At 41.2% G+C, this 25,741-nt stretch overlaps 1 protein-coding gene across 3 annotated transcripts in view; it reads left to right on the top strand.

Moving 5' to 3' along the window:
- The first annotated feature begins 14,731 nt into the window (after window positions 1-14,731).
- KAT7 (lysine acetyltransferase 7) overlaps window positions 14,732-25,741 on the top strand; it is a 31,856-nt gene continuing 20,846 nt past the window's right edge. The window contains exons 1-6 of one of the 3 annotated variants that reach the window (XM_060780828.2): window positions 14,732-14,996; window positions 22,270-22,417; window positions 22,695-22,871; window positions 23,215-23,454; window positions 23,572-23,654; window positions 25,452-25,541. In XM_060780828.2, the coding sequence (XP_060636811.1) occupies window positions 14,982-14,996; window positions 22,270-22,417; window positions 22,695-22,871; window positions 23,215-23,454; window positions 23,572-23,654; window positions 25,452-25,541 (753 nt within the window). In that variant the 5' untranslated portion in view covers window positions 14,732-14,981. Of the gene's footprint in view, window positions 14,997-18,520; window positions 18,600-22,251; window positions 22,418-22,694; window positions 22,872-23,214; window positions 23,455-23,571; window positions 23,655-25,451; window positions 25,542-25,741 lie in introns of those variants that run through there. The other 2 variants (XM_060780827.2, XM_067469999.1) reach the window with 2 other exon arrangements.

Raw genomic sequence — 25,741 nt, 5'->3', positions numbered from 1 at the left:
GGCCTGGGCCTTTTGCCGGCACTGATTGGTCCGCACAAATTGGGGGAGGCGGGGCCTGGGAGAAGACTCTCGCGTGGCCCGCACAGGCTCCTCCTCCTTCTCCCTCCTGGCATACACGTTTGCTCAGTGTGTGCAGAGTGGGGAGGAAGAGCAAGCCCATTGTGGCTGCTTCTTCTATTGTAGACAATTTCAACAGAAAGGAGGAGACCATGAAAATGAACAAAATCTGGCTACCAGTATTAAAAAACTCTAAAATTACTACAGCAAAACAGCAGAGAGGAAACAACCAGGCACAGCTTAACACCTCTCAACAGAACATTTTCCCAGGCTCAGCCAGGCCTTCAAATGCTAATGAAGGTGGTCAGCTGAAACATTCACACCTAGCTCCAGCAGAGAAGAGCTCTTTGCCCCACCCCAGTTGGAAGCTTTTAAACAGAGGCTGGATGGCCATCTGTCAGGGGTTATTTGAATGCAATATTCCTGCTTCTTGGCAGGGGGTTGGACTGGATGGCCCATGAGGTCTCTTCCAACTCTTTGATTCTATGATTCTATGATTCTTGCCCTTGGTTGACCCCTCCTCCTTTTTCCTTCCATTTTCCCCAGCATAATTGTCTTCTCTAAGCTTTCCTTTCGTCTCATGATGTGGCCAAAGTACATAATGGCCAGATAAAGTTTGCTCCAGGCACTGTCAGGCCAATATATGCTAATCAAGGTGGTCAGTTGAAACATTCACACCTAGCTCCAACAGACAAGAGTCCTTTGTCCCACCCTGGTCATTCTACAGATAAACCCTTTTTCCTAGTTCCAACAGACCTCACTACCTCTGAGGATGCTTGCCATAGATGCAGGCGAAACGTCAGGAGAAATGCCTCTAGAACATGGCCCTATAGCCCAAAAAACCTACAAGAACCTAGTGATTCCAGCCATGAAAGCCTTCGACAATACATTCTTCTCTTGTTTCTGTGCTGTCAAAGCCAAAGGCGAACCTATCTATCACAGGATTTTCTTGGGAAGATGTGTTCAGGAGGGTTTTGCCATTGCTTTCTTTTGAGGCTGGGAGAGTGTAACTTGGCCAAAGTCAACCAGTGGAAGAGCAAACTACAGACCACCTGCTGCAATGCAACCTGAGCCCTGCTACATGCACAATGGAGGACCTTCTTGCGGCAACACCAGAGGCACTCCAAGTGGCCAGCTACTAGTCAAAGGACATTTAATCAACTACCAAGCTTGCAAACTTTGTGTTTTGTCTGTCTGTCTGTCTGTTTGTTTGTTTGTTGTGTTAAAAATGTAATACAACTTGGGTTGTTGTAGGTTTTTTCGGGCTATATGGCCATGGTCTAGAGGCATTCTCTCCTGACGTTTTGCCTGCATCTATGGCAAGCAACCTCAGAGGTAGTGAGGTCTGTTGGAACTAGGAAAAAGGGTTTATATATCTATGGAATGACCAGGGTGGGACAAAGGACTCTTGTCTGTTGGAGCTAGGTGTGAATGTTTCAACTGACCACCTTGATTAGCATATATTGGCCTGACAGTGCCTGGAGCAAACTTTATCAGGCCATTATATGCTAATCAAGGTGGTACTTTGGCCACATCATGAGAAGAAAGGAAAGCTCAGGGAAGACAATTATGCTGGGGAAAATGGAAGGAAAAAGGAGGAGGGGCCAACCAAGGGCAAGAATCATAGAATCAAAGAGTTGGAAGAGACCTCATGGGCCATCCAGTCCAACCCCCTGCCAAGAAGCAGGAATATTGCATTCAAATCACCCCTGACAGATGGCCATCCAGCCTCTGTTTAAAAGCTTCCAAAGAAGGAGCCTCCATCACACTCCGGGGCAGAGAGTTCCACTGCTGAACGGCTCTCACAGTCAGGAAGTTCTTCCTCAAGATGGATAGCATCCTTGAATTCCCTGGCTTGACCTTGAAAGACCTGGGGGTGGTGATGGCTGACAGGGAGCTCTGGCATGGGCTGGTCCATGAGGTCACAAAGGGTTGGAATCGACTGAACTAATGAACAACAACAACAACTCTAGAGGCTTAGGCCCCTTCCACACAACTGAGTAAAATCCCATATTACAGTGTTCCCTCACTTATCACGGGTGTTACGTCCCAGAACCACCCACAAAAACTGAAAATCCATGAAGTAGGGACGCTATATTTATTTTAATATTTATACATTATTTTAGTAGTTAGACACTATTTTAAGTCTTTATAAACCCTCCCCACACACTTATACACTACATAACCCTTTCCTTTACCGTAAAAACAAAATCCAGGGGATTACTGTATCTGCTTTAAACTGGAATGTATGGCAGTGTGGACTCAGATAACACTATTCAAAGCAGATATTGTGGAATTTTCTGCCTTGATATTCTGTTTTATATGGCTGTGTGGAAGAGCCCCCCCTCTCTCTGGCCTGACTCCCTTCTCCCAAACATTTGGGATAAGACTTGTCTGATAAGGGAAGACACAGGGCCCTTCCGCACAGCCCTATATCCCAGAATATCAAGGCAGAAAATCCCACAACATCTGCATTGAATGGGGCTATCTGAGTCCACACTCAGATAATGGGGGATTTTCTACCTTGATATTCTGGGATATAGGGCTATGTGGAAGGGCCCTCAGGCCCTTTCCACACAGCTGAATAAAATCCCACATCATCTGCTTTGAAGTGCAATATATGGCAGTGTGGGCTCAGATAACCCAATTCAAAGCAGATATCATGGGTTATTCTGCCTTGATATTCTGGATTATATGGCTTTGTGGAAGGGCCTCTAGTGCAATACTCAAAGCAACAATGCCCACTTGGTTTGCATGTTAAGCACCCCTTCTTCTGTTTGGGACCAGAAATATTTCAAATCTGGGAATATTTACATGCACATCATGAGATATCTTGGAGGTTACAGGATGTGTCTCACAATACATTGTCAAACAGCTTCAGTTTCATCTCTCAGAGCCCTTCCAAACAGGCCCTATATCCCAGGATCTGATCCCTGGTTTCCTGCTTTAAACTGGATTATCTGAGTCCACACTGCCAGATAATCTGGGAAACACAGAAAATTTGGCATCAGATCCTGGGATATAGGGCCTGTCTGGAAGGGTCCTCACAGTTGTATAAAATCCACATTGAACTGGCAGTGTGGACTCAGATAAACCAGTTCAAAGCAGATACTGTGGGTCATCTGCCTTGATATTCTGGGTTATATGGCTGTGTGGAAGGGTCCTAGAAGGGCCCACAAATACCAGGGCAGATTATCTAGGACTCCTTTCACACCGCTGTATAAAATCCACATTATCTGCTTTGAACTGGCAGTGTAGACTCAGATAATCCAGCTCAAAGCAGATAATGTGGATTATCTGCCTTGATATTTTGGATTATATGGGTAGGAACCGTGGCCCTTTTTATTCAAAACATCCATGATTCACTGAGTTGTTGTAGGTTTTTCGGGCTATATGGCCATGTTCTAGAAGCATTCTCTCCTGACGTTTTACCTGCATCTATGGCAAGCATCCTCTGAGGATGCAGGCGAAATGTCAGGAGAGAATGCTTCTGATCCATGGCCATATAGCTCGAAAACCTACAACAACCCAATGATTCTGGCCATGAAAGCCTTCGACAATACATCCAAGATTCAGTCTCTGATGTCTCTGCACAGGCCCATCAGAAATGCCAGAGAACGGCTTCCTGTCAGTATTTAATATTGAGTTAGAGCAGTGGTTACCAACCTGTGGGCTGCGGCCCACTGGTGGGCCACAAGACCTAAAATAAGGTCTGTGGCTCTAGATTATTAAATATGGTTTTCTGTGGGCAAGCAGATGGTGGCTACTGGATGGCATGTGTTTTGTATCAGAAGCTAGAGCTGATGTGGTCTATCCAATGCAATTTTCTAAATCAGCACCCCAAATAACCAAACCAAATCTAAAACTGACCAAAAAGTGATTCGTAACCCTTTTGGTACTAATGTTGGAGAATGGTCCCTGATCAAAGTGGTCCCTGGTCAAAAAAAGGTTGGGAACCACTGAGTTAGAAGAGTAAACTGAACCTGGAAAAGTCACTTTCTAACAGTGGTTTTCAACTTGTGGGTCCCCAGATATTTTGGCCTTCAACTCTCAGAAATCCTAGCAGCTGATAAACTGGCGGGGATTCCTGGGAGTTGTAGGCCAAAACACCTGAGGACCCATAGGTTGAGAACTTCTAAGCAACCTGGACATCCCGATTGGCAATTCTGAGAGTTGTAGTATTTCTAAGCTTCGAATCCCTAAATTCTGTCTACGGTGATGTGCTCTTAACACTGAGCCAAAACATTTCCTACTTCATTAAACATCTGAGAAAACATTTCAATCAATGGAGATGCATGTTTTACTTTGGGACCACATTGGTTTATAATATTTCAAAATCCACAAAATATTGTTGTAGGATTGTGTGGCCATGTTCTAGAAGCATTCTCTTCTGATGTTCCGCCTGCATCTATTATTGGCAGGAATCCTCGGAGGTTGTGAGGTCTGTTGGAAACTAGGAAACTTGGGTATATATCTGTGGAAAGTCTAGAGTGGCAGAAAGAACTCTTGTCTCTTGTAGCTAGGTGTGAATGTTTCAATTGCTCACTTTGATTAGCATTTGATGGCCTGACAGTTTTTAGCTGTGGCTTATTCCTGCCTGGGGGAACCCTTTGTTGAGAGGTGATTCACTGTTCCTGATTGTTTCTTGTCTGGAGTTCCCCTGTGATTGAGTGTTATTCTTTGTTTACTGTTATATTTTTAGAGGGGGCTTTTTAGCCAGATTTTGTTCATTTTCATGGTTTCTTCCTTTCTGTTGAAATTGTCCACATGCTTGTGGATTCCACACAGCCCGAAAAACCTACAACAACCCAGTGATTCCAGCCATGAAAGCCTTTGACAATCCACAAAATATACACTTTAAAAATTCATAAACATCAGTAGAGCATTTCTCGGTGCATGACTAATGCCAACACCTGGTTTCTCACCCATAGTAACCTAGTTGTCTTATACACTTTCATGATGCTATTCATGACAAGATTTGGTACAATATTCTCTGTGTCCCAGCTCTCCTCCTCTGGGCAGCCAGGAAAGTTACATCTTCTAAACCAAATCCAAACTGCTGGCCAGCACATGCAGGGAGCATAAAATTAGTATCTATTTGACTCATGGCTACTCGGTTTATATTATTTGCTTAGTTGCTTTGCCATAGTTGACAGGCCAAGGAGTATACAAGAGATATGAGTAAAGTTCATCTCTGGATAATGTCAGCCCAGAATCAGTTTTCAGAAACTGGCACTTAGCTTTTAAATTTTGGCAGGAATATATATAAATAAAAAGGTAATGTTCATTTGTGGGATCAACATAACTCAAAAACCACTAGACGAATTGACACCAAATTTGGACACAAGACACCTATCAGGCCAACAACTGACCATCACTCATAAAAAACACAAAAACACAACAGAGGAGACTTAAAAAGCCAAAAAACAAAAAATAAATTGCAACGCATGTACAAAAACACATATACACAAATATATATACACATAAAACACATATACACAGACTGGGCCACAGCAACGTGTGTCAAGGTGCAGCTAGTGAAGACATATATGTTTTCTGTTGGCCTGTTCCTTTCTCTCAGATACCATGCATGTAAGACTCCAATCATGCCTATACTGGACAAAATGCAAATATCATCTGATTTCCATTCTATACCATAGTTTGAGTTTTACAATCAACCGGGGTGGGGGTTTGGGGGGGGGGGCTTTCTCTAGGGTGCATGTGCAGTGTAGAATTAAGGCAGTTTGACATCACTTTAACTGTCACTGTTCAATGCCAGGCATGGGCAAACTTCAGCCCTCCAGGTGTTTTGGACTTCAACTCCCACAATTCCTAACAGCCGGTGGGAGTTGAAGTCCAAAACACCTGGAGGGCTGAAGTTTGCCCATGCCTGCTCAATGTTATGGGGTCCAAGGAGATGTAGTTTGGTGAGGCATCAACACTTTTTGGCAAAGAAGGCCAAAGACCTCGTATATTCAGGAAGACCTTTGAGCTTTAATTATGGAGCAATGGTGTGTGTAAACTAATGCTTTAGCTTAACTCTTTTAAAATTATTGTAAACGACTTTTAATCCAATCTCAAACATACATCCAGGATGATAACAGTGGTGATGATGATGCCTGAAGTAAAAAATGAGTGCTTAGACTGGGTTGTTGTAGGTTTTTCGGGCTATATGTCCATGTTCTAGAAGCATTCTCGCTTGACGTTTCGCCTGCATCTGTTGCAGGCATCCTCAGACCTCACAACCTCTGAGGATGCCTGCCATAGATGCAGGCAAAACATCAGGAGAGAATGCTTCTGGAACATGCCCATACAGCCCGAAAAACCTACAACAATCCAGTGATTCTAGCCATGAAAGCCTTCAACAGTGCTTAGATCGTTCTACTGAGTTGGGTGACAAAGAAGGAGAGATTAAAAAATTGTGATTCGAGCCCTGCTATTCCCTCCAACATCTCACAGATGAAAACCAGGACACATATTATTAAGTAACATCAGAGTGTGGCCAAGATGGCAAAAATTATGAATGAGGAAGCGCACACAAACTAAAAAATGCTGTAGAAATTAACTTTTGTCTGAGCCTATTGGGAAAAGCAAAATTCCTCTCTTCTCACAGAGTTAGGCCCCTTCCACACAGCTGTATAAAATCCTCATTGAGCTGTATTATATGGTAGTGTGGACTCAGATAATTCAGATCAAAGCAGATATTGTGGATTATCTGCCTTGATATTCTCGGTTATATGGCTGTGTGGAAGGGCCCTTAATGGACGGAGCACAATCCATTTTTGCACATTGAACTCAGTTTGCAGCAGCTCAAGACATATGAGGGAAATAAGTGACATTTTGAAACCAGATGAAAAACTGGGATGGCAGAGGATTACTTCATTAATAATCATGGTTGCATCTTATGGAATTATTTGGTTTAACGAGGCACCAGAGATTTCTGACAGAATTCTAAATATCAAATGAAACTACATATCCCAATATTTGTTGGCATTTTGTTTTTCGTGCCAGGAGCAACTTGAGAAACTGCAATTCACTTTGTTGGCTGGTGACATGGTATTCAGAGTGGATTAAAAGTGCTATAATTAAGAAATTGATAGAGTTGGCAGATCAGAATTATCATAGACCTTTAATGGCAAAAACTGGAGCAAAGGAGACAATTTTTGAAGAGTGTTATGGGGGCAATACTGAAAACAGGTAAGATCAGCCTAAAATGTAACGAGGCACCTGATTTCTTCATTTTGCTTTACCTCAACTTTAAAAATAAAGTCTAAATCTGCCATCTGAAGACCATGCTGGTGATCAATGATGGGAGTTCTAGTCCAGCACAGATACTTGGCAGCAAGTTGGGAAGGCTATTCTACACAGCTAACCAATGGGCTTTGGGGGTGGGGGAGGGGACGGGACTCAAAACCTACAAACCATAAAGTGTTCTGAAGGCATCTTCAAGGAAGTGAAACAGTCAAAGATCACAATATTGTGTCAAAATTGTTCAGTCTGCAATGTCGGCAAAGGAATGGGTGTGGTGAGCATATCTCCTACAGAAGTTGCAGCAAACAGACTGAAGCCCTAAGTAGATAAGAGATGGATAAGGTGGGAAGATGGCTTCCGTATTTTGGCTGAACTCCAGCTTATCAGGAAAGCATGACAACCTTGTCCACCAGTAGCTTCTGAAGAGCCAGGTGTCAGATAACAAACCTTGCGGAATGATTGATGATCTAATTCTTCACTGGTTTCAGACCAACTTACACATAGTGCTAAGGGCCAATGCTTTCACACCAAAGTTCTATCTTATCTGATTGGATGTAAGACTTATTTCAATGCAACTAATTTTGGTACATATTGAGAATTTATACCTTAGGCTTCCTATGCACCAAGATGTGACTGGTTTCCAACACTGATGTATGAACGTGTGTTTTCAAGTGGCCTGCCAGTTTGCAGTGACCCATACATTTCGAATAACTAGAAATAGTTTTACCATTTTCTTCTACTGAAATGTAATCTATGTAGTATTCACTTTCAGTCTCCCATCCATGTACTAACCCAGCTTAGCTTCCAAGTTCCGAGAGGATCTGGTGGCTTTAGATTTTGTTTGTTTGTTTTGTGTCAGGAGCAACTTGAGAAGCTGCACGTCACTTTTGGTGTGAGAGAATTGGCCATCCACAAGGACATTGCCCAGGGAATGCCTGGATGTTTGATGTTTTTTTTGTCAGCTGGAGCTGAAAAAGGGAGCTCAACCCACTGTCCCTGGATTCGAAGCGCTGACCTATCAATCAGCAATTCTGCCAGCACAAGAGTTTTACCCATTGTGCCACCAAGAGCTCCACCTTTAGGCTATACAGGATAATTTAATGCAAATCTGCACCTAAATAATTATGCTTGCACTCATGCATGACTTCAGCTGTCATGTCTTATTTATGTAATTGCCATTATTGTATTGCTATAGTTCTGTGTATTATGTTGTAAGCTTCCACTTGTTGCCACATCTGCCACCAAATGTGAGCAGTCCCACCACTATAATAATAAAGTTGATCTAATCCCACCATCTGTATGAACTCAAAACATTCCAACAACCCTTATGTATATTTCTGAATTGTGTAATACGAAAGTGTATAAATACACATGTATAATAATAATAATAATAATAATAATAATAATAATAATAATAATGTACAATTAAACAGAAGATAAAGATGGGGGGAGGAGAGAAAGAGATATTTTAAAAGCAAAGTGTGAAATCAGCTTTAGTTGGGGCTGTCCTTGCAACATGGGACAGTTGTAGGATATGCATTTGACTTTGCTTCATTAGTGACCACTAATAAAATTAAACTGAATTCTAAATGACAGTACACTTTGGGATGTCTATAATGAACCGATTACTAACGCAGAATGTAGTTTAATAGAACTGTATAATATTGTACTATTGTACTATCCAATGCATTGCCTTTTTTATGGATATATTTCTAAGGGAATGACTAGTAACCAGAAAGTTACTAAACTCTTTAGTAACCAGAAAGTTACTAAAGACCAAATTAAAGATAAAGCTTTCCCCTTGATATTAAGTCTAGTCATGTTTGAATGCGATTTTTCTGCTTCTTGGCAGAGGGTTGGACTTGATGGCCCACAAGGTCTTTTCCAACTCTATGACTCTTGGGGGGGGTCATCTCAATTGCAAAGCCAAAGAGCCGGCTTTGTTGTCCGTATATCCCTCCGAGGTCATGTAAAGACCAACTTACCAAAGTATTAATTTAACAGATTCCCAGTGATTCAATTAATTCCCTCTAGTAAGGAATAATGATTGGATGTAGGCTCAGGTGACGTGATATATGTTTAACATCAAGATGAGGACTATGCCAACAAATTGCAGCGAGAAAGGACAGTGATACCGGCAAAATCCAGATGCCCAGGATTGTAAGAAAAACTCCAAGAAGGACTACACTTGGTTCTTGTGGGTTTTTTCGGGCTATAGGGCCATGTTCTAGAGAGGCATTTTTTTTCCTGACGTTTCGCCTGCATCTATGGCAAGCATCCTCAGAGGTAGTGAGGTCTGTTGGAATTAGGACAATGGGTTTATATATCTGTTGAATGGCTGGGGTGGGGCACAGAGCTCTTCTCTGCTGGAGCTAGGTGTGAATCTGTGCCCCACCCCAGCCATTCCACAGATATATAAACCCATTGTCCTAATTCCAACAGACCTCACTACCTCTGAGGATGCTTGCCATAGATGCAGGCGAAACGTCAGGAAAAAAAATGCCTCTAGAACATGGCCCTATAGCCCGAAAAAACCCACAAGAACCTAGTGATTCCAGCCATGAAAGCCTTCGACAATACATAGGACTACACTTGTTCAGCATCAGTTTGTTTTATTACCAAAATTGAGAATTTAAGGACCTGTGATGTGGATGACACTTGGAAATCCCAAAGTTTAATATTTCCAAGCACTGATCTGGACTTGGGAAAAGATATTGTAGTCTCATGTTGTAGGGCAAAAATGATCACTTTGGTTTGCTGAGAAAACTCTCTCAGAGGTTAGTTAAACACTTGGAAAATCTCATCTTTACATCTTGCCAGGTGCTAAGGAAAAGCTTACATTTTTGCATCTCAGATGTAGGAAGCAGAAAAAAGACATTTAGAAGGCCAATAAACAGCTCTCAAAATGGTTATATGCAGACTGTGGTCAGTTGCCACTTGGCAAATGTTTAAATGCATGTACAGTAGAGTCTCGCTTATCCAACCTTCACCCATCCAACCTTCTGTATTATCCAATACAGTCTGCCTCCCCCCGGATCCACAGCTGTTTCAATGCATTGCGATGTTTTGGTGCTAAATTCGTAAATATAATAATTGCTACATAACATTACTGTGTGTTGAATTGCTTTTTCTGTCAAATTGTTGTAAAACATGATGTTTGGTGTTTAATTTGTAAAATCATAACATAATTTGACGTTTAATAGGCTTTTCCTTAATCCCTTCCTTAATATCCAACATTTTCGCTTATCCAACATTCTGCTGGTCCATTTATGGTGGATAAGCGAGACTCTACAGTACTTTCTAAAACCTTTGAAGAACTTTTTAAGGAGCAGCACTTGCCCGAGGCCACTACTAGACTTTAAATTATATTTATGCAAAGTGGAAGACACCATCTCCATGTAACTCACCTAGATGCTAGCTATAAAATACGTATTTTAAAAATGTTCAGTATCTTTCCAATTGTGTCCTCTTTGTTCATCCAGTAAGGCTTTGCCACGGGAAATCATTGCATGGTGTGGTGGTTTGAGTGTCTGATAAGAAAGCTGTGAGACCAGAGTTCAAATCTCCAAATGATCAGGGAAACCCACTAGGTGACCTTGGACGAGTCTTCACTTTCTTAGCCTTGGAGGGAAGGCAAATCCCTCTAAACTAATTTTGCTAGGAAAATCATGAGATAGGTCGCCTTAGAGCCATCATAAGTCAGAAATGACTTGAAGGCACACAAAAACAATGAATATGGGAGTTTATATTTGCAGGTGGAAAATTACTTTGGAATGAATGCATGGAGATGTCTATATTGAGATATACAAATAAGACATTTAGAGATTGCATATAATCCAAAAGGCTTAAATGACCCACCACTTTCTAAGTAAAGAGTCTGGAACATCAAGCAAATGGAAAAACTGAAAGTGTAAAATCTACTAGGGGTAACCAAGGCATTTCCAAATTCTATACAACATGGGGCAAATTTATTAGTTTACTCAAATGAAAATGCCAGGCTTTTCTATCCCCCTTCATCACATGCTGATTTTTGGAAAGATACTCTGCTATAGTTGTTGTTGTGTCAGCTGGACATTTTTAGCTGGATAGTCAGGAAATACAAACTCAATACACCTCATTGTAGTGGATTTCAAATGCATTGTTGGCTGATTATATTTGTTTCTGTAAAATCTTTAAAATACTAATATAAAAAGCTAGTCAGATAGCCTTGTTCTATAGGGAGTGTTCAGGGCAATGCTGGACAGGTTGAAGGGCACATGAGGATATTGTGTGTATTTACTGTCGTTTGCAAAACTTGGAAAATATGGTTTTTTTTGGGTTTTTTTTGGCTTCTGTAAGCAACTGGCCACACTAGTAGGGGAATCGCGAAATTATAACTTAATATTTTTCCCACATGTAACTAGGGAAATTTTTGTATTTTGCATGTATGTGCTGTCTCTTAACCATCACCGTGAGCCATGAGTTCTGTTTGAAGTGTGGCCTTGCTTAGTGCCAAATTGTTATATTATGACTATAACATAGATAACCCTCTCCTACACAATGTTATCTCCTGCCACCTGTACAATTCATAGCATTAAAGTTCATAGCACTGGTTCATGGAAAGTGGAACCTCAATGACCAGAAGCAAGGTCACAGCAGCATCTGGTTCTGAGACAAGACCACACAACAGCATTCTACCAGGTTGGGTCAAACTTTTACAGTAAACATGACATATGCTTTTAGCCTACATCAGAGGTCACACCATCAAAATCTAAAGAGGCTTTCAGCTTTTAACAGATAAAGTATACTAAGAGATTCCACGTTAATATTAGGAAGAACTTCCTGATGGTAAGAACTATTCAACAGTGGAATATGTTGCACTGCCAGAAAAATCCAGATGATCTGCTTTGAACTGGATTATTTGTCAGTGTAGACTCATATAATCCAGGTCAAAGCAGATAGTGTGGATAATCTGCATTGATAACCTGGATTATATGGCAGTGTAGAAAGGGCCTGAGGTTGGTGGAGTCTTCTCTGGAAATTTTAAAGCAGAGGGTGGATGGCCATCTGTCAGGGGTGCTTTGATCATTTGTTCATTAATCGCATGAGGTTAGACAGGATGGCTTTGGGGTCTCTTCCAGCTCTATGATTCAAGATTACTAATATATGGTACACCATACCTAAGATTTAAGAAGTAGCCCATCCGTTAGTGTGAGGTCCCTTCTACAGTGCCATATAAAATCTGGATTATCTGCTTTGAACTGGATTATACCCACTTGAAAGTGGCTAAAGTGGATTAGATTGTCTGCTTTGATAATCTGTATTATATGGCAGTGTAGAAAGTACTTGAGTGGGCCATTAGTGAGTAGTCCTAATACAGGACTGCCAACCTGCCTGTCATATTGAGAGCTCCCATCTGTACTTTTTTTTATGAACTATACATTTTGCCAGGTGCTTCAATTTGGCATCCCAGCACTACTTTTACTACAGTTATAGGTTTCTTTACCTGTCATTGCAAGCTAACTGCACCCATAAATATATTAATAGTTTATATACACTGGAAGGTGGCAAATTCTGCTATACGTGGAAACCTTTTGATGCAATAATGCACATATATTTTCCCAGTTCTTTTATGTTGATCCCACAATGCTGATTTAATATGTTGCATTTTTTTTTCATTTCGTGGTTTGTCTGGTTGAGAACCACTGCACAAGAGAATGAATCCACTTTAAAACTGGTTTCTGCCACTTGTAGAATTCTGAGGTTTGTAGTTTGGGGACGAGCCTTTAACAGCCTCACTAAACTACAAACCCCAGGATTCTGCAGGAGGCAGAAATCGGATATAAAGTGGATTCATTCTCTAGTGTGATGAAGTGACAGCTCTTTTGGACTTCAGCTCCAACAGTTTCTAACAGCCGGTAGGAACTCCAAAACACTTGGGGGGCTCAAGTTTGCCCTTGCCTGTTTTATATGCTTTTAAATGATGTTTAATACTTGTATATATGAAGTTGTATTGCAATGCTTTTAGTTGTGAGCCGCTTTGAGTCTTCTTATGGAGAGAAAACAAACGGGATATAAATAAATTCAAAGTGCTGGTCTTGGCCTATAAAGCCCTATATGACTCCGGCCCAGTTTACTTGTCCAAACTTATCTCCCTCATATTCTAAGATCTGTCGGGGAGGCCCTGCTCTCGGTCCCACCAGGTTCGCAAACACAGCTGGTGGGGACGAGGGAGAGGGCCTTCTCAGTGGTGACCTCCGCCTGTGGAATTCGCTCCCCAGCAAAATTAGATCGGCGTCCTCCCTCCTTTCTTTCAGAAGAAAACTGAAGACATGGTTGTGGAACCAGGCTTTTGGCTAATGGATATAACGGCACCTGACAGTGAATTGGACCAGACGGTTGGTATAATGGAAATGCCTTTATGAATGGATAACCAATGTTTTAATGTATTATATTGCATGATTTTATTTTGCTTTTATAATTGTAATTATTGCGGCATCCAATCATTGCCATTGCTCTGAGTCCCCCTGCGGGGGTGAGAAGAGCGGGTAGAAATGCTGTAAATAAATAAATCTATATAAATAAAAATGTAATGTTCGTTTGTGGGACTAACAGAACTCAAAAACCACTGGACAAATTGACACCAAATTTGGACACAAGACAATTAACAACCCAATGTATGTCCTTCACTCAAAAAAACATATGATTTTGCCATTTGGGAGTTGTAGTTGCTGGGATTTATAGTTCACCTACAATCACAGAGCATTCTGAACCCCACAACAATAGAATTGAACCAAACTTGGCACACAATTCTCCCATGACCAAAAGAAAATACTGGAAGGATTTGGTGGCAGTGTCCTTTGGTTTTGGAGTTGTAGTTCACCTACATCCAAAGATCACCGTGGACTCAAACAATGATGGATCTGGACCAAGCTGTACAAGAATACTCAATATGCCAAAATGTGAACACTGGTGGAGTTTGGGGGAAATAGAATCTTGACATTTGGGAGTTGTAGTTGCTGGGATTTATAGTTCACCTACAGTGAAAGAGCATTCTGAACCCCACCGATAGAATTGGGCCTAATCTCCCACACAGAACCCCCATGTGGGCCACAGCAACATAAATAATAATAATAATAATAATAATAATAGAGAAATGTATATAGCTACAACCCAGTTTGCCCAAACCAAAAATGGATGCTCCTATTATGAGGAACAGAGGCTGGTTCCCAAAACAAAGATGGCGGATTCAGCACCGCTCTGAATTCAAACTCCCGATGCAACTGTGGTCAGTTTAGACTTTTGGGTAAGAACCAAGCTCTGCCCGGCTCAAAGATGGCCGCCCCTGTTCTTTCGACCCGAGGCCCTGCCCGGCTCAAAAATGGCCGCCGCTCCACGCGCGGAAGACGTCATTCCCCATTCCAAGATGGCGGGCGGCCGTCGGCGTGAGGTGAGGTTTGTCTGCGTCACGTGACGGGCAGGACGGGGGTGTGTATCTCCCCGCCGAGTGTCCCGGCGGAAGAGTGGAGGGAGTCGGCTGAAAGGTCGCCGCTGGGGGGAATCAGGCACCAGAGGGCGGCGCGGCCTGGCGCTGGGGGACCGGAGGCACGCCAGTCACGACGGACACCGCCGGAGCCAACGCGGCGGCCGGGGCGCAGCCACCCTCGCTGCCTCCGCCGCCGCCTCCGCCCAGGATGTCTCGCCGAAAGGTAAGCGGCGCCAGAAGGAGCCAAGCCCCTCCGCTCGCCTTCTCCTTCGCCCGCTTAGACCGCCAGGCTCGAAAACCAGTTAAAAACGTAGGCCTTCAAGCCCCTGCTTCAGCTCGCGGCGTGATTGGCTCCCTCTGCCTCCCGCCGCCACTTGAATGGCCGCCCTCGCCATCAGTTAGGGCAAGCCCCGCCTTCGACGGTTATTTGTTTCCCTCCTCCCTTTGGGTGGTTGTTGTGTCCCGCCTCCTTCCCGCCCTGATAGGCTCCGTTGCCGTCCTCTCATTGGTTGGCCTCCCTATCACTTCCTACTGGCGCGGTTTTCTTCTCCCCGCCTCCTTCCTCGCTTCAGACTTGGCTGTATGTGTTGAGGAAAGGCGCTGATTGGCTGCTCTGAATTAGCCTTCCCTTGCTCCTCATTGGATGGCAGGCAGCCGAACGCCCACCTCCTTGATGTTGTGATTGGCGGAGGAAGAAAATGCCTGAGATGGTTCAAAACAGAGCAAGCAAGATGGCCCAGGCAGGGTTGCAGAACAGGAATCAGTTTTGATTAAATATGGTTATACTCTTACATTTTTTTCTCATCATGGAACCATTTTAACTGCAGGATAAACCTGCAAAGGTATCATTTCCTTTTGATCAATCTAGTTAAGGCCTCTTCTACACAAACTCCACATTGAACTGGATTATATGGCAGTGTGGACTTGGGCCCTTCCAGACAGGCCCAGGATCCCAGCATCTGATCCCAGGTTTTATGTTTATCCCAGATTATCAGGCAGTGCGGACTCATATAGTCCAGTTTAAAGCAGAAAACCTGGGTTCAGATCCTGGGATACAGGGCCTGTCTGGAAGGGCGCTTCCACACAGCCATATAACCAAGACTATCAAGGCAGAAAATCTCACAATATCTGTTGTGAACTGTGTTCTGCCATATATTTCAGTTCAAAGCCAATATTGTGCGATTTTCTGCCTTGATATTCTAGGTTATATGGTTGTGTGGAAGGACCCTTAGATAACCCAGTCCAATGCCAATATTGTGGATTATCTGCCATGATATTCTGGGTTTTAATTATTTATTTATTTCTATCCCGCCTTTCTCCCAATTGGTACTCAAAGTGGCAAACAAACATGTAATGAAAAACATTGCAGAGCATAAAATTATGCATAATCATCACACCACAAACATATCTAATAAGAGGTTGTTGTAGGTTTTTCAGGCTATATGGCCATGTTCTAGAAGCATTCTTTCCTGACGTTTCGCCTGCATCTGTGGCAGGCATCCTCAGAGGATCCCTGCTATAGATGCAGGCAAAACGTCAGGAGAGAATGCTTCTAGAACATCGTCCTGTAGCCCGAAAAATCTACAACAACCCAGTGATTCCAGCCATGAAAGCCTTTGACAATACATATCTAATAAATTATAAAACTGGTGATGACATAATAAATAGATAACACAATTTAAACATTCAATAAAGTTAAAAGATTACACGGCTGTGGGAAAGAGCCCTTAGAGATTTCCATTTCAAGTGGTTAGATTCATTTTAGTTTCATACATAGTTTCATACAGCAAAAGATCCTCTGATACATTGAAACTGATATAATTTTGTTAACTTGTTATTGTGTCATTTCCACTCCAAGGTGACTCCAGTACAGGGGCTTTTTGGCGAAATTTGTCCAGGTGTGATTAGCCATTGCCTTCCCTTGAGACTGAGAGAAATTTAAGATGGATTTTAATATAAAACCACACAAGGCATATTTCCCAGACATCAGCTGAGACATTGAGTGCACGAAAGACTCATTTGTCAATTGGAATAAACATCACATGTTGTCTGTGCCAGCGTATGAAGATCTTATTGAAATTCATTGTCGCTATAGGTGATCCCTCGTGGCCAGGTATGGTCTTGGTGGTGGGCCTGTTAGTGACTAGAGACCTATTCTAGATCCACATGGGCTTTCGAGGAGACATATTTCCAAATGGAAAGCAGTCCCGACAAGGTTTTGCATGACACACCTTCCCTTTGACTCCTTTTTTCCTTTCGTCCTCTATTCATGCTTCTTTGAAAGCTACAGCACTGTTGGTAAGCTGACATCCAGTGAGAGCACTCAAGTGCCATGGAGTGTTTATTCCACGTATTTTAAAGATTAGCTTTAAGCCCATCTTTAAATCTCTTTTGCTGTCAATCAACATTCCCTTTTCCATTGTTGAGCTGAGAGTAAAGTAACTGCTTTGGGAGATGGTGATCAGACATTTGGACAACACAGCTGCTTCAGCGAAGTTGATGGTGTAGGATCATCTCTTCCGTACTGATGGTCTTTGTTTCCAGAATGCTGACATTTGTCCACCTGTCCAAAGACATTTTTGAAGGCAACGCTGATGGAATTGTGCTAGAAGTTGAGAGTAACATTTGTAGACATTCCATGTATCACATGTGTACAACAGAGTTGGAAGTATAAAGGCTTTATAAACAAGCATCTTGGTATCCTTATGAATGCCCTTATCCTCAACAGGGCTTCATTTGAAAAAATGCTGCACTCACAAAGCTCGAATGGTGTATTTTGGCATCAATGTCAACTTTTGTGGAGAGATGGCTAAATTCAGTGTACCTCAGCTTTTTGAATCTGTACCACTGAATGACTTTTGGGTAGGACTAGTAGCCAGAAAGACCATCCAAGCTCTGCTCCCCTTTGTGTCCACCTGTCGATGTGAATTAGGTTTTCCAGTGTATATTTACATCAAAAACAAATACAGAAGTAAGTTGGATTCCACCCCAGATCTTCAAATTTATCTGTTGGACATAAAGACCAGTTTCAGAACTATTCTTAGTACAAAAATTAAACACTCTAATTCATGAAATAATCCAATATTTTCTTGGTTGAAATAAAGGTTTGTGGTTATATTTAAAGTATTTCCAAAGTAAAGTATTTAAAGTATTTTGGTATTATCCAAAAAACTTTGTGGGTTCACAAGCTAAAAATCAAGGATAGAATTAGGGTACCATGGAGGGTGGGGATAGGAATGCCTTCTGAATGGTTCCATGGCAGAAGATGTTTGGAAACTTCTGCTGTAATCCAAAACTGCCAGATATTCTTTTGGAGATTATAATTTCAGACTCCTAGTTCATATACATAGCTCCTACTGGAATAAATAGAATAATTTTCTTAACTAGCTTGATTGAGCGGTAGTATTTGTTTTTCAATTATAAAGTGATGAATCAAGAGTCACAGCACATTTGTACTCTGCTGCTATGTATTGAGTATACAGACATCGTTGGAAAATATTCTAAACATTTGTATCTTTCAGTTCTTCAAGTGCATCTTTTAAGTATGTACGAGGGTTGAATGAAATGTAATGCCTCTACCTTCGTAACTCCTCAACAGATGGCAGGTACTGGCTTGTTCAGTAGACTCTCCTCTACAGTTCCGTTTTGGTGGGAAGCCTTAGCATTGAACGGTTGTGTTGTTAATGTGCGAAGTATGGAACCCTGCGAAGATGGTTGATCAATGCAACTTAAGCAACATGCAGTTATTGAATTCTTGACAACAGAAGGTGTCACCCCAAAGGAGATTCATCAGAGAATGCAAGCTGTCTATGGTGATTGTGTTGATGTGAGTACTGTGCGTCATTGGGCGAGTAAGTTTAAAGATGTTGAGGTGGGAACATCTGGCTTGCGTGATAAACAAAGAGTTGGACATCCTGTGACAGCAACCACCGAGTTTCACAAGCAAAAGGTTGACAGATTGATTCAGGACGATTGTCATATCACTCAGAGAGAAATTTCAAGCATCATCAGCATTTCACGAGAACATGTGTGTCACATTATTGCTTTGCTTGGCTATCAGAAGATCTGTGCACGATGGGTACCCAGGTTGAGAGAACTGTGAGACGCTGGTTGCGGAAACAGAGAGTTGACGTCTTCTGTGATGGCTTCAGAAAACTTGTTTATCGTTGGCAGAAGTGTATCCAATTGTCTGGTGATTATGTGGAAAAGTGAATAGTGGTAGTTAAAGAGCACATTCTAAGGATTATTTCTGCGTTCGATTTATTAAAATATTCCCTTCCAAACCCAAGTAACAAAGCTGGAGGCATTACTTTTCATTCAATCCTCATATTTATCTTACTAATGATTTGCTTTTACATGTGCTGAGGCTTGTCAAATCTATATCTGCTTAGTGTTAACATTGCTGCAAGAGTAAATTCTCCCAGACTACTCCTCTTTAACTCTTTGGAGTCCCCTTAGCGTTCTCTTCCTTCCCTGGCACCTGTTACCCAATTTGTGTCACGACACAAAACACAATTGTAAACGTTATCTAATTGAATAATTTAAGATGCTTATGATCACAGTTCTTCTTCAGGTGCATCAACACTGTAGAATTGATGCAGATTGGTACCACTTTTAACTGTCATGGCTCAATTCTATGGAATTGTGGGAGTTGTCGTTTTTATAAGGAAAATCAAGACCTGTTTATGGGACCAAGCATTTGATCAGTGAGCAGCAAGTGGAAGAAGATCACACAACTTATGGCAATGAATTGACCTGGACTGGTTTTTAAATTTCGATTTTAATGGATGTGTCTTAATTAATTGTTTTGATTGTTGTTTTGATTTTTAATATTTTGATTGTATTGTGGTTGTTTTTATGATGCTAGCATCATATGATGCTTTTGTTAGGCCACCCTGAGTCCTCTTTCGGGGAGAAAAGGGCGGGGTATAAACATAGGAAAAAAATAAATATAATAAATAAATAGTCTAGTCTTGTCTGCCAAAGAGTATTAGTGCTCCAGCAAACTACAAATTCTATGATTCTGTAGCATTGGGCCATGGCAGTTAAAGTGGTGTCAAACACATTAATTCTACAGTGTTTCCTATATTGATTATTAAATCAACAGTGACAACTGTCCCCAAAGAAGTTGTTTCAGGTTTCTGAACCTGAACCGCTGTGAGTCGCCTTCGGGTTTGAGATACAGCAGTATATAAGCAAAGTAAATAAATAATAAATAAAATAAACTAGACTGCATGACATATAGGTTAAGCTGTTTGCTGTGTGTCTGTGAAGACCATTTTAAATGCTAGCTGTATTTGAACTTGAGTGGCGAAGGGACCACTGTGATGATCACATGGCTGTCATTGTGTTAATCCTACCTCAAATCCCACATTTGCTCTTAACGTATTATTGCTCCCAGGATTCCCACTGGAACCACTTCCTCTGTGTTTGAAAATAAGGCTGGGTTGTTTTTGCACGTACACTCTGAGACCTGACCAACAATAAAGAAAAACGTTACAGCTTTTGCACAGAGGCATATCAAACAACACAAAATATTAGAATGCCATAAAGCTCAATAAGAGTTTTACCCACATATCGCTTTACCCACATAGAGGACATTAAATCAGCAACAACGACAAGTGACACTATGTTCAGACGCGTCTTTGTATGTACCTTTTCATAATCAAAATCTGTAATAATCTGTAATAATGTATCAGTGAAATAGAATGGGAAGATTGGGGGTGATTCATTCACTAAGAATAGATGATCTTATGGCACTTAATTATCCCACATGTATTCAAATAGTCACATCTTGCAGTTGTTGTTTAATTGAGAGTTTAGCATTGGTAAAACCAAGACTTCTTATACATGACTAAGAAAACCCTAGAATAGCCACTAAACAATACAAAACTTTTCTGTGAGGTAAGTGGCACCTCACTGGTGCAATCAGCATATATACATATGCATATATGAGAGAGAGAGAGGACGACACTTTTTACCTCCAGGGCACAAACATATGTGACTGCAGTTTCCCTTTATTTTAATATACCATTAATCTGTTAACTGTACAGCACTGTCTACCCTCACACACTCTTTTGTTGTCTTTTTGGAACTTGATTCTTTTTTCTCTCTGACTTCTGAATCCTGACCCTGTTGTTCTCTTTTCCTTGCACATCATTCTAACAACACCTCCTACTCACACTCTGTTAGCTTTTCATCATCCATATACAAATGACACTCCACATTCTTGATTTAGTCTTCAGGCATATACTTTGAATCATACTTATCATCTAATATCACAATATGTGTGCAGTGGATTATTGAAAATTGCATTATAATCTATGTAACGTTAGCAAGGTCTCAACCCTGTTTGTGTGGGTGGCTATGAAACAGGCTAATGCTTAGAAATGTTGTCTTCCTAAGAAACAGTGTTGCGCATAGTTCCTTGCATAGAGAGCTGATGATCATTTGGTGCAACATGATGAAACAACTTTCTGGATTGTTTGGATTTACCAGTAAGTTCTCAGAACTCCAGTCACCATGATCAGTGTAGGAATTGTGAGGACTAAAACTGAAAACAGCAAGAGTTTGTCAGTGGTTTCTGATTGACTATATGAAAAAATAAGTTTAAGACCATTGCCTTGAGATCTGACTTCCAATTCACATCAGACTGATGGTGGAGGATTATGGGAGTCTTTAAATACCTGCAAACCTTAGTTACTTCCCTGTGCATTGAGGCATGGAGATATCTTCCTTATAAGCGTTGACTTGGGGAATATGTGAGATGAATTACAGGACAGAAAAATCAAACTTTTAATTAGCTTTAGATAGTTTGAAGTTCTGCCCCTGCCTTATGGAATTCCTTGCCGCCCTATATGAGAGCCATGTGTGACTTAGGGCCTTTTACTTTAGCACTTAAGACCTGGCTTTTTACTAGAGCATTCAATCTCTGTTAATTTTTAAATTCTATATGTATGTATTTTACCTTTTACAATTTAGCTGTAAATTGCCTAGAGCATTCTCGGATGGAGGGCGATTAATAAGTAATTAAATATGATGGTGATGATGATGATGGGTGGCATTTTGGAGAATGTTCTACTTTTTGGGATTTCTGGCAATTTTGAGGTTTTAACCTTGAAAAATCTTGATAACTTGACCTAATACATCCGTTCCTTTTCCATATACTACTGCAGTTTTTCAAAATTCATCAATTCATTTAATTTCTACCAGCATGGAAATGAGAGTTCCCATTTAACAGTATACAAAGCCTCCACTTCAGGACCTGATAGACAAATGCTGGCATGCATGGATAGTCACCAAAGCTTTAGACTAAGAATCTCTCTCCTTTCAAACACTGTAAAATTATAATTGGAGTTTGATGCACTACAAAGAAATCACACTTTTAATCTAAAGTGTTTGTGTTTTCTTGATGGGTGTCTATGGTGAGCCTTGAAGAAGTGATTCTAGGCAATGAATTCATTTGCCTTTTTTGTTTTATGTATTTGGTTTTTCAGAGAAATGCAGGCAGCAGTTCTGATGGGACTGAGGACTCCGATTTCTCTACGGACCCAGAGCATACGGACAGTTCGGAAAGTGATGGCAATTTACGCCAGTCCGCACGTGTGACCCGCTCTTCTGCGAGACTCAGCCAGAGTTCTCAAGGTAGATCTGCAAGTGCCTTCGACATAATTCAACTCTGCATATTATAATGTTATTATACTGGTTACACATACTGTAGTTAATAAAGCCTCTGGCTGTGCAGTTGTTTTTTTTACAAAAGATTTTAATGCCTCCCACACAATCTGTATTCTCACACAGAAAATCCTGACTATATTGAAGCTCTCACTATCAAAATTAGTGTTAATGTGGTAAAGGCTTTAAGTGCTGAAGTGATACATTCACAAATGAAACTTTGTGCTTATCCCTCTTATAAAATTAGATTCCAGTCCAGTTCGAAACCCCCCATCATTTGCAGGAGAGGAGCCTGTTTATTCTACTCGGAGAGTAACCCGCAGCCAGCAACAGCCCACACCTGTGACTCCCAAAAAATATCCGCTTCGGCAAACCCGCTCATCTGGATCAGAAACAGAGCAAGTGGTGGACTTTTCAGACAGAGGTTGGTGAACTGGGCAAGGAGAATGAGGAGCCAGAGTCAGTAGAATCATATTGTTCTGCATTAGACAGAATGCTTCCTTGGGGGATAGAGACATAGCTGGGTCTGCCTTTGAAATCTAAGTAGCTCTGTTGATTAAACATGGTTGAATCGCCTGTTTGCCTCTCATTTCTTCTTTTTGGTTGAGTTTACCCTCAAAAATTTTGGTGATCAATAAAGAATATTTAGTACCATGTTACATTTTAGGTCTAGTCTTAACACCTACAAATGAACTCCTTGTAGAAGTTCCTTCTTCTCATGATTTCAAGTATATTATCATAGCCTTTACACACTCCTAATGTTACAGACACTAAAAATGCAGCCGACCATGATGAGTCTCCACCCCGCACGCCAACAGGGAATGCCCCATCGTCGGAATCTGACATCGATATCTCCAGCCCCAACATGTCTCATGATGAGAGCATTGCCAAGGATATGTCTATGAAGGATTCTGGAAGTGATCTGTCCCATCGTCCCAAGCGCCGTCGCTTTCATGAAAGCTACAATTTCAACATGAAATGTCCCACCCCTGGCTGCAATTCTTTAGGTATTGTAGAATTTCTTGTAATATGTGAAAAGGTGCCTATTTTTATAATCTCTTGTATTAATTCGTTGCCTAACCTTTTTATTACTAAATATGATATGATATGTATTCTTCCCTTAGGACATCTGACTGGAAAACATGAAAGACACTTTTCCATATCCGGATGTCCGCTATATCATAATCTTTCAGCGGATGAATGCAAGGTAATAACTTCTCTTAAAATGTGTGGAAAGAAGAGAAAGCAGTTGGAGGAAATTGCAAGAGGAAAGAGGGAAATGGAAAAGTTTCAGCACACTTTACCTGCTCAACCCTATAGATCAGACTTTTCTAAATGGTGTGTCGCGACAGTTTAAGGTGTTGGCTATAGTGTGTGTGTCGTATGAACATAACAAGAAACCCTTGAGTCTATATGAACTAAACAATAAATAATATATTTTAAAATATATAAATGCAAGGTTTTCATGAGATACACTGTGTCCTTATACATTTCATTTTCACAATTTATGCCCCCCCGCCCCGTATCTCTCATAAGGGGTTGGTTTAATCTCTAGTTTGTTAATAAAACTGAATTACTGTGTCACGAAATGATTCAAGTCTAAAAGCTGTGTCTCCAACATGAAATGTTTGAAAAGCTTTGCTGTAGATTTACTCCCTTTTCAATGAGACTGTAGTTTGTTTTCCCTCTAATCCGAACTGGGATTCCTGGTTGGTTGCTTTCCTATCAAGAATAAACTTTGTTTTATGATTACGCCTTGTTAGGTGTAAGGACCCTAGCTTGGAACTAATCATTTACAAACAGCAAAGACAAACTGGTTTGTTTAGAAGGTTCTGCTATTTATGCAATGGCCCAGTAGCAAATGCTTTCTTCCCTTAATGTGATTGAGAAATTACTTTTGTACAAGTTTTCTTTTGATTCAATAAGGATACAATAGTGAGAGTGACAAGAAATCTTGCCATCAGCTGGATATACCATCGTATTGATTAAATAATAAAAATCAGAGATGGTAAAAGAACTCCAATGACTGTGAAAATATATGTAACCTCTGCTTGATACTTAAGCAAAATCTGGGTGGGCAGCAATCAGATCTCTATAGGATGAAAGATGGGGTTATATTTTTGAAAGCTTCCCTTTAATCAGTAATTGCTGACCATTCCCAAGACACTGAGAGCTCTTAGGTGAGGAATTGACAGAATAATGCTGCGCTTTGTTTTTTCTTTCACTGTTGGCCATTTTGGTCAGTCTTTTGGCATTTTTTTGGAGGCAGCAGAGATTGACATTCACTAGCCTCTGGAAGACACCAGATTGTGACCCGTCAGCTTTACATTCTCTGAGGATCTTAGTTCCTTCAATGTGTCCTAGCTTGTTGGAGGAAAGTGGTTGGGATACTGACTCTTTCTATTAAATGCAGGCGCTAATGTCCATTCCTGGTTCCTTGCCTTTAACATACATTCCTCTATAGTGGAGAATTTTTATCAGAATCAGTCATAGATGCTTCTTGTAGTGGCTGTGTGGCTGGCGTTGCACAATACCAACCATGCTATTTGAGAATTCATTTGATTCATTTACCAACTGGATCTGTATTATATTTCACTTCGAATAGTGGGTCAGATTTCCAGGCAGTCAGCTGGGACTCTGACCTAGAACTCATCCTAATCCAGTGGTTCTCGACCTGTGGGTCCCCAGGTGTTTTGGCCTACAACTCTCAGAAATCCCAACCAGTTTACCAGCTGTTAGGATTTCTGGGAGTTGAAGGCCAAAACATCTGGGGACCCACAGGTCGAGAACCACTTTCCTAATCAGACCATTGTGAATCAAGGTGTTGTGGACTCAAAACATTTTATTCCTGCCAGCAAGGCCTAGAGATGTCCATGTTCAAAGTCAACAGTGCTTTTACTCTATCATTTTATGCCTTTTGACTAAAGCTTGTTTCCTTTATCTTAACAAGACTTGTATGTTGTAGGAAGGAAGGGATTTATATGTTATCTTTCTGGATTTTAAGGTAAGAGCCCAGAGCCGGGACAAACAAGTTGAGGACAGGATGCTGTCTCATCGACAAGATGACAATAATAGACATGCCACCAGACATCAGGTAGTCTATTCTAATTTATTATTATTATTTTTTAAAAAACACCTTTTTGCCATTGAATCTAATTCAGGCTGTTTGTTTCCAGTCCTCAACATGTCTTTGACTAATGTTTGGTAGCATCATAACCATGTTGGTGTAGAAATGAGTCCATCTGTATGTATAGCTACCTGAAGTAGTGGCCTGAACCTCTGAGCAATTGCTTT

Source organism: Anolis sagrei, chromosome 6 (genome assembly GCF_037176765.1).
Source record: "Anolis sagrei isolate rAnoSag1 chromosome 6, rAnoSag1.mat, whole genome shotgun sequence".
Lineage (NCBI taxonomy): Eukaryota > Metazoa > Chordata > Lepidosauria > Squamata > Dactyloidae > Anolis > Anolis sagrei.
This window is presented reverse-complemented; position numbering and strand designations above follow the sequence as displayed.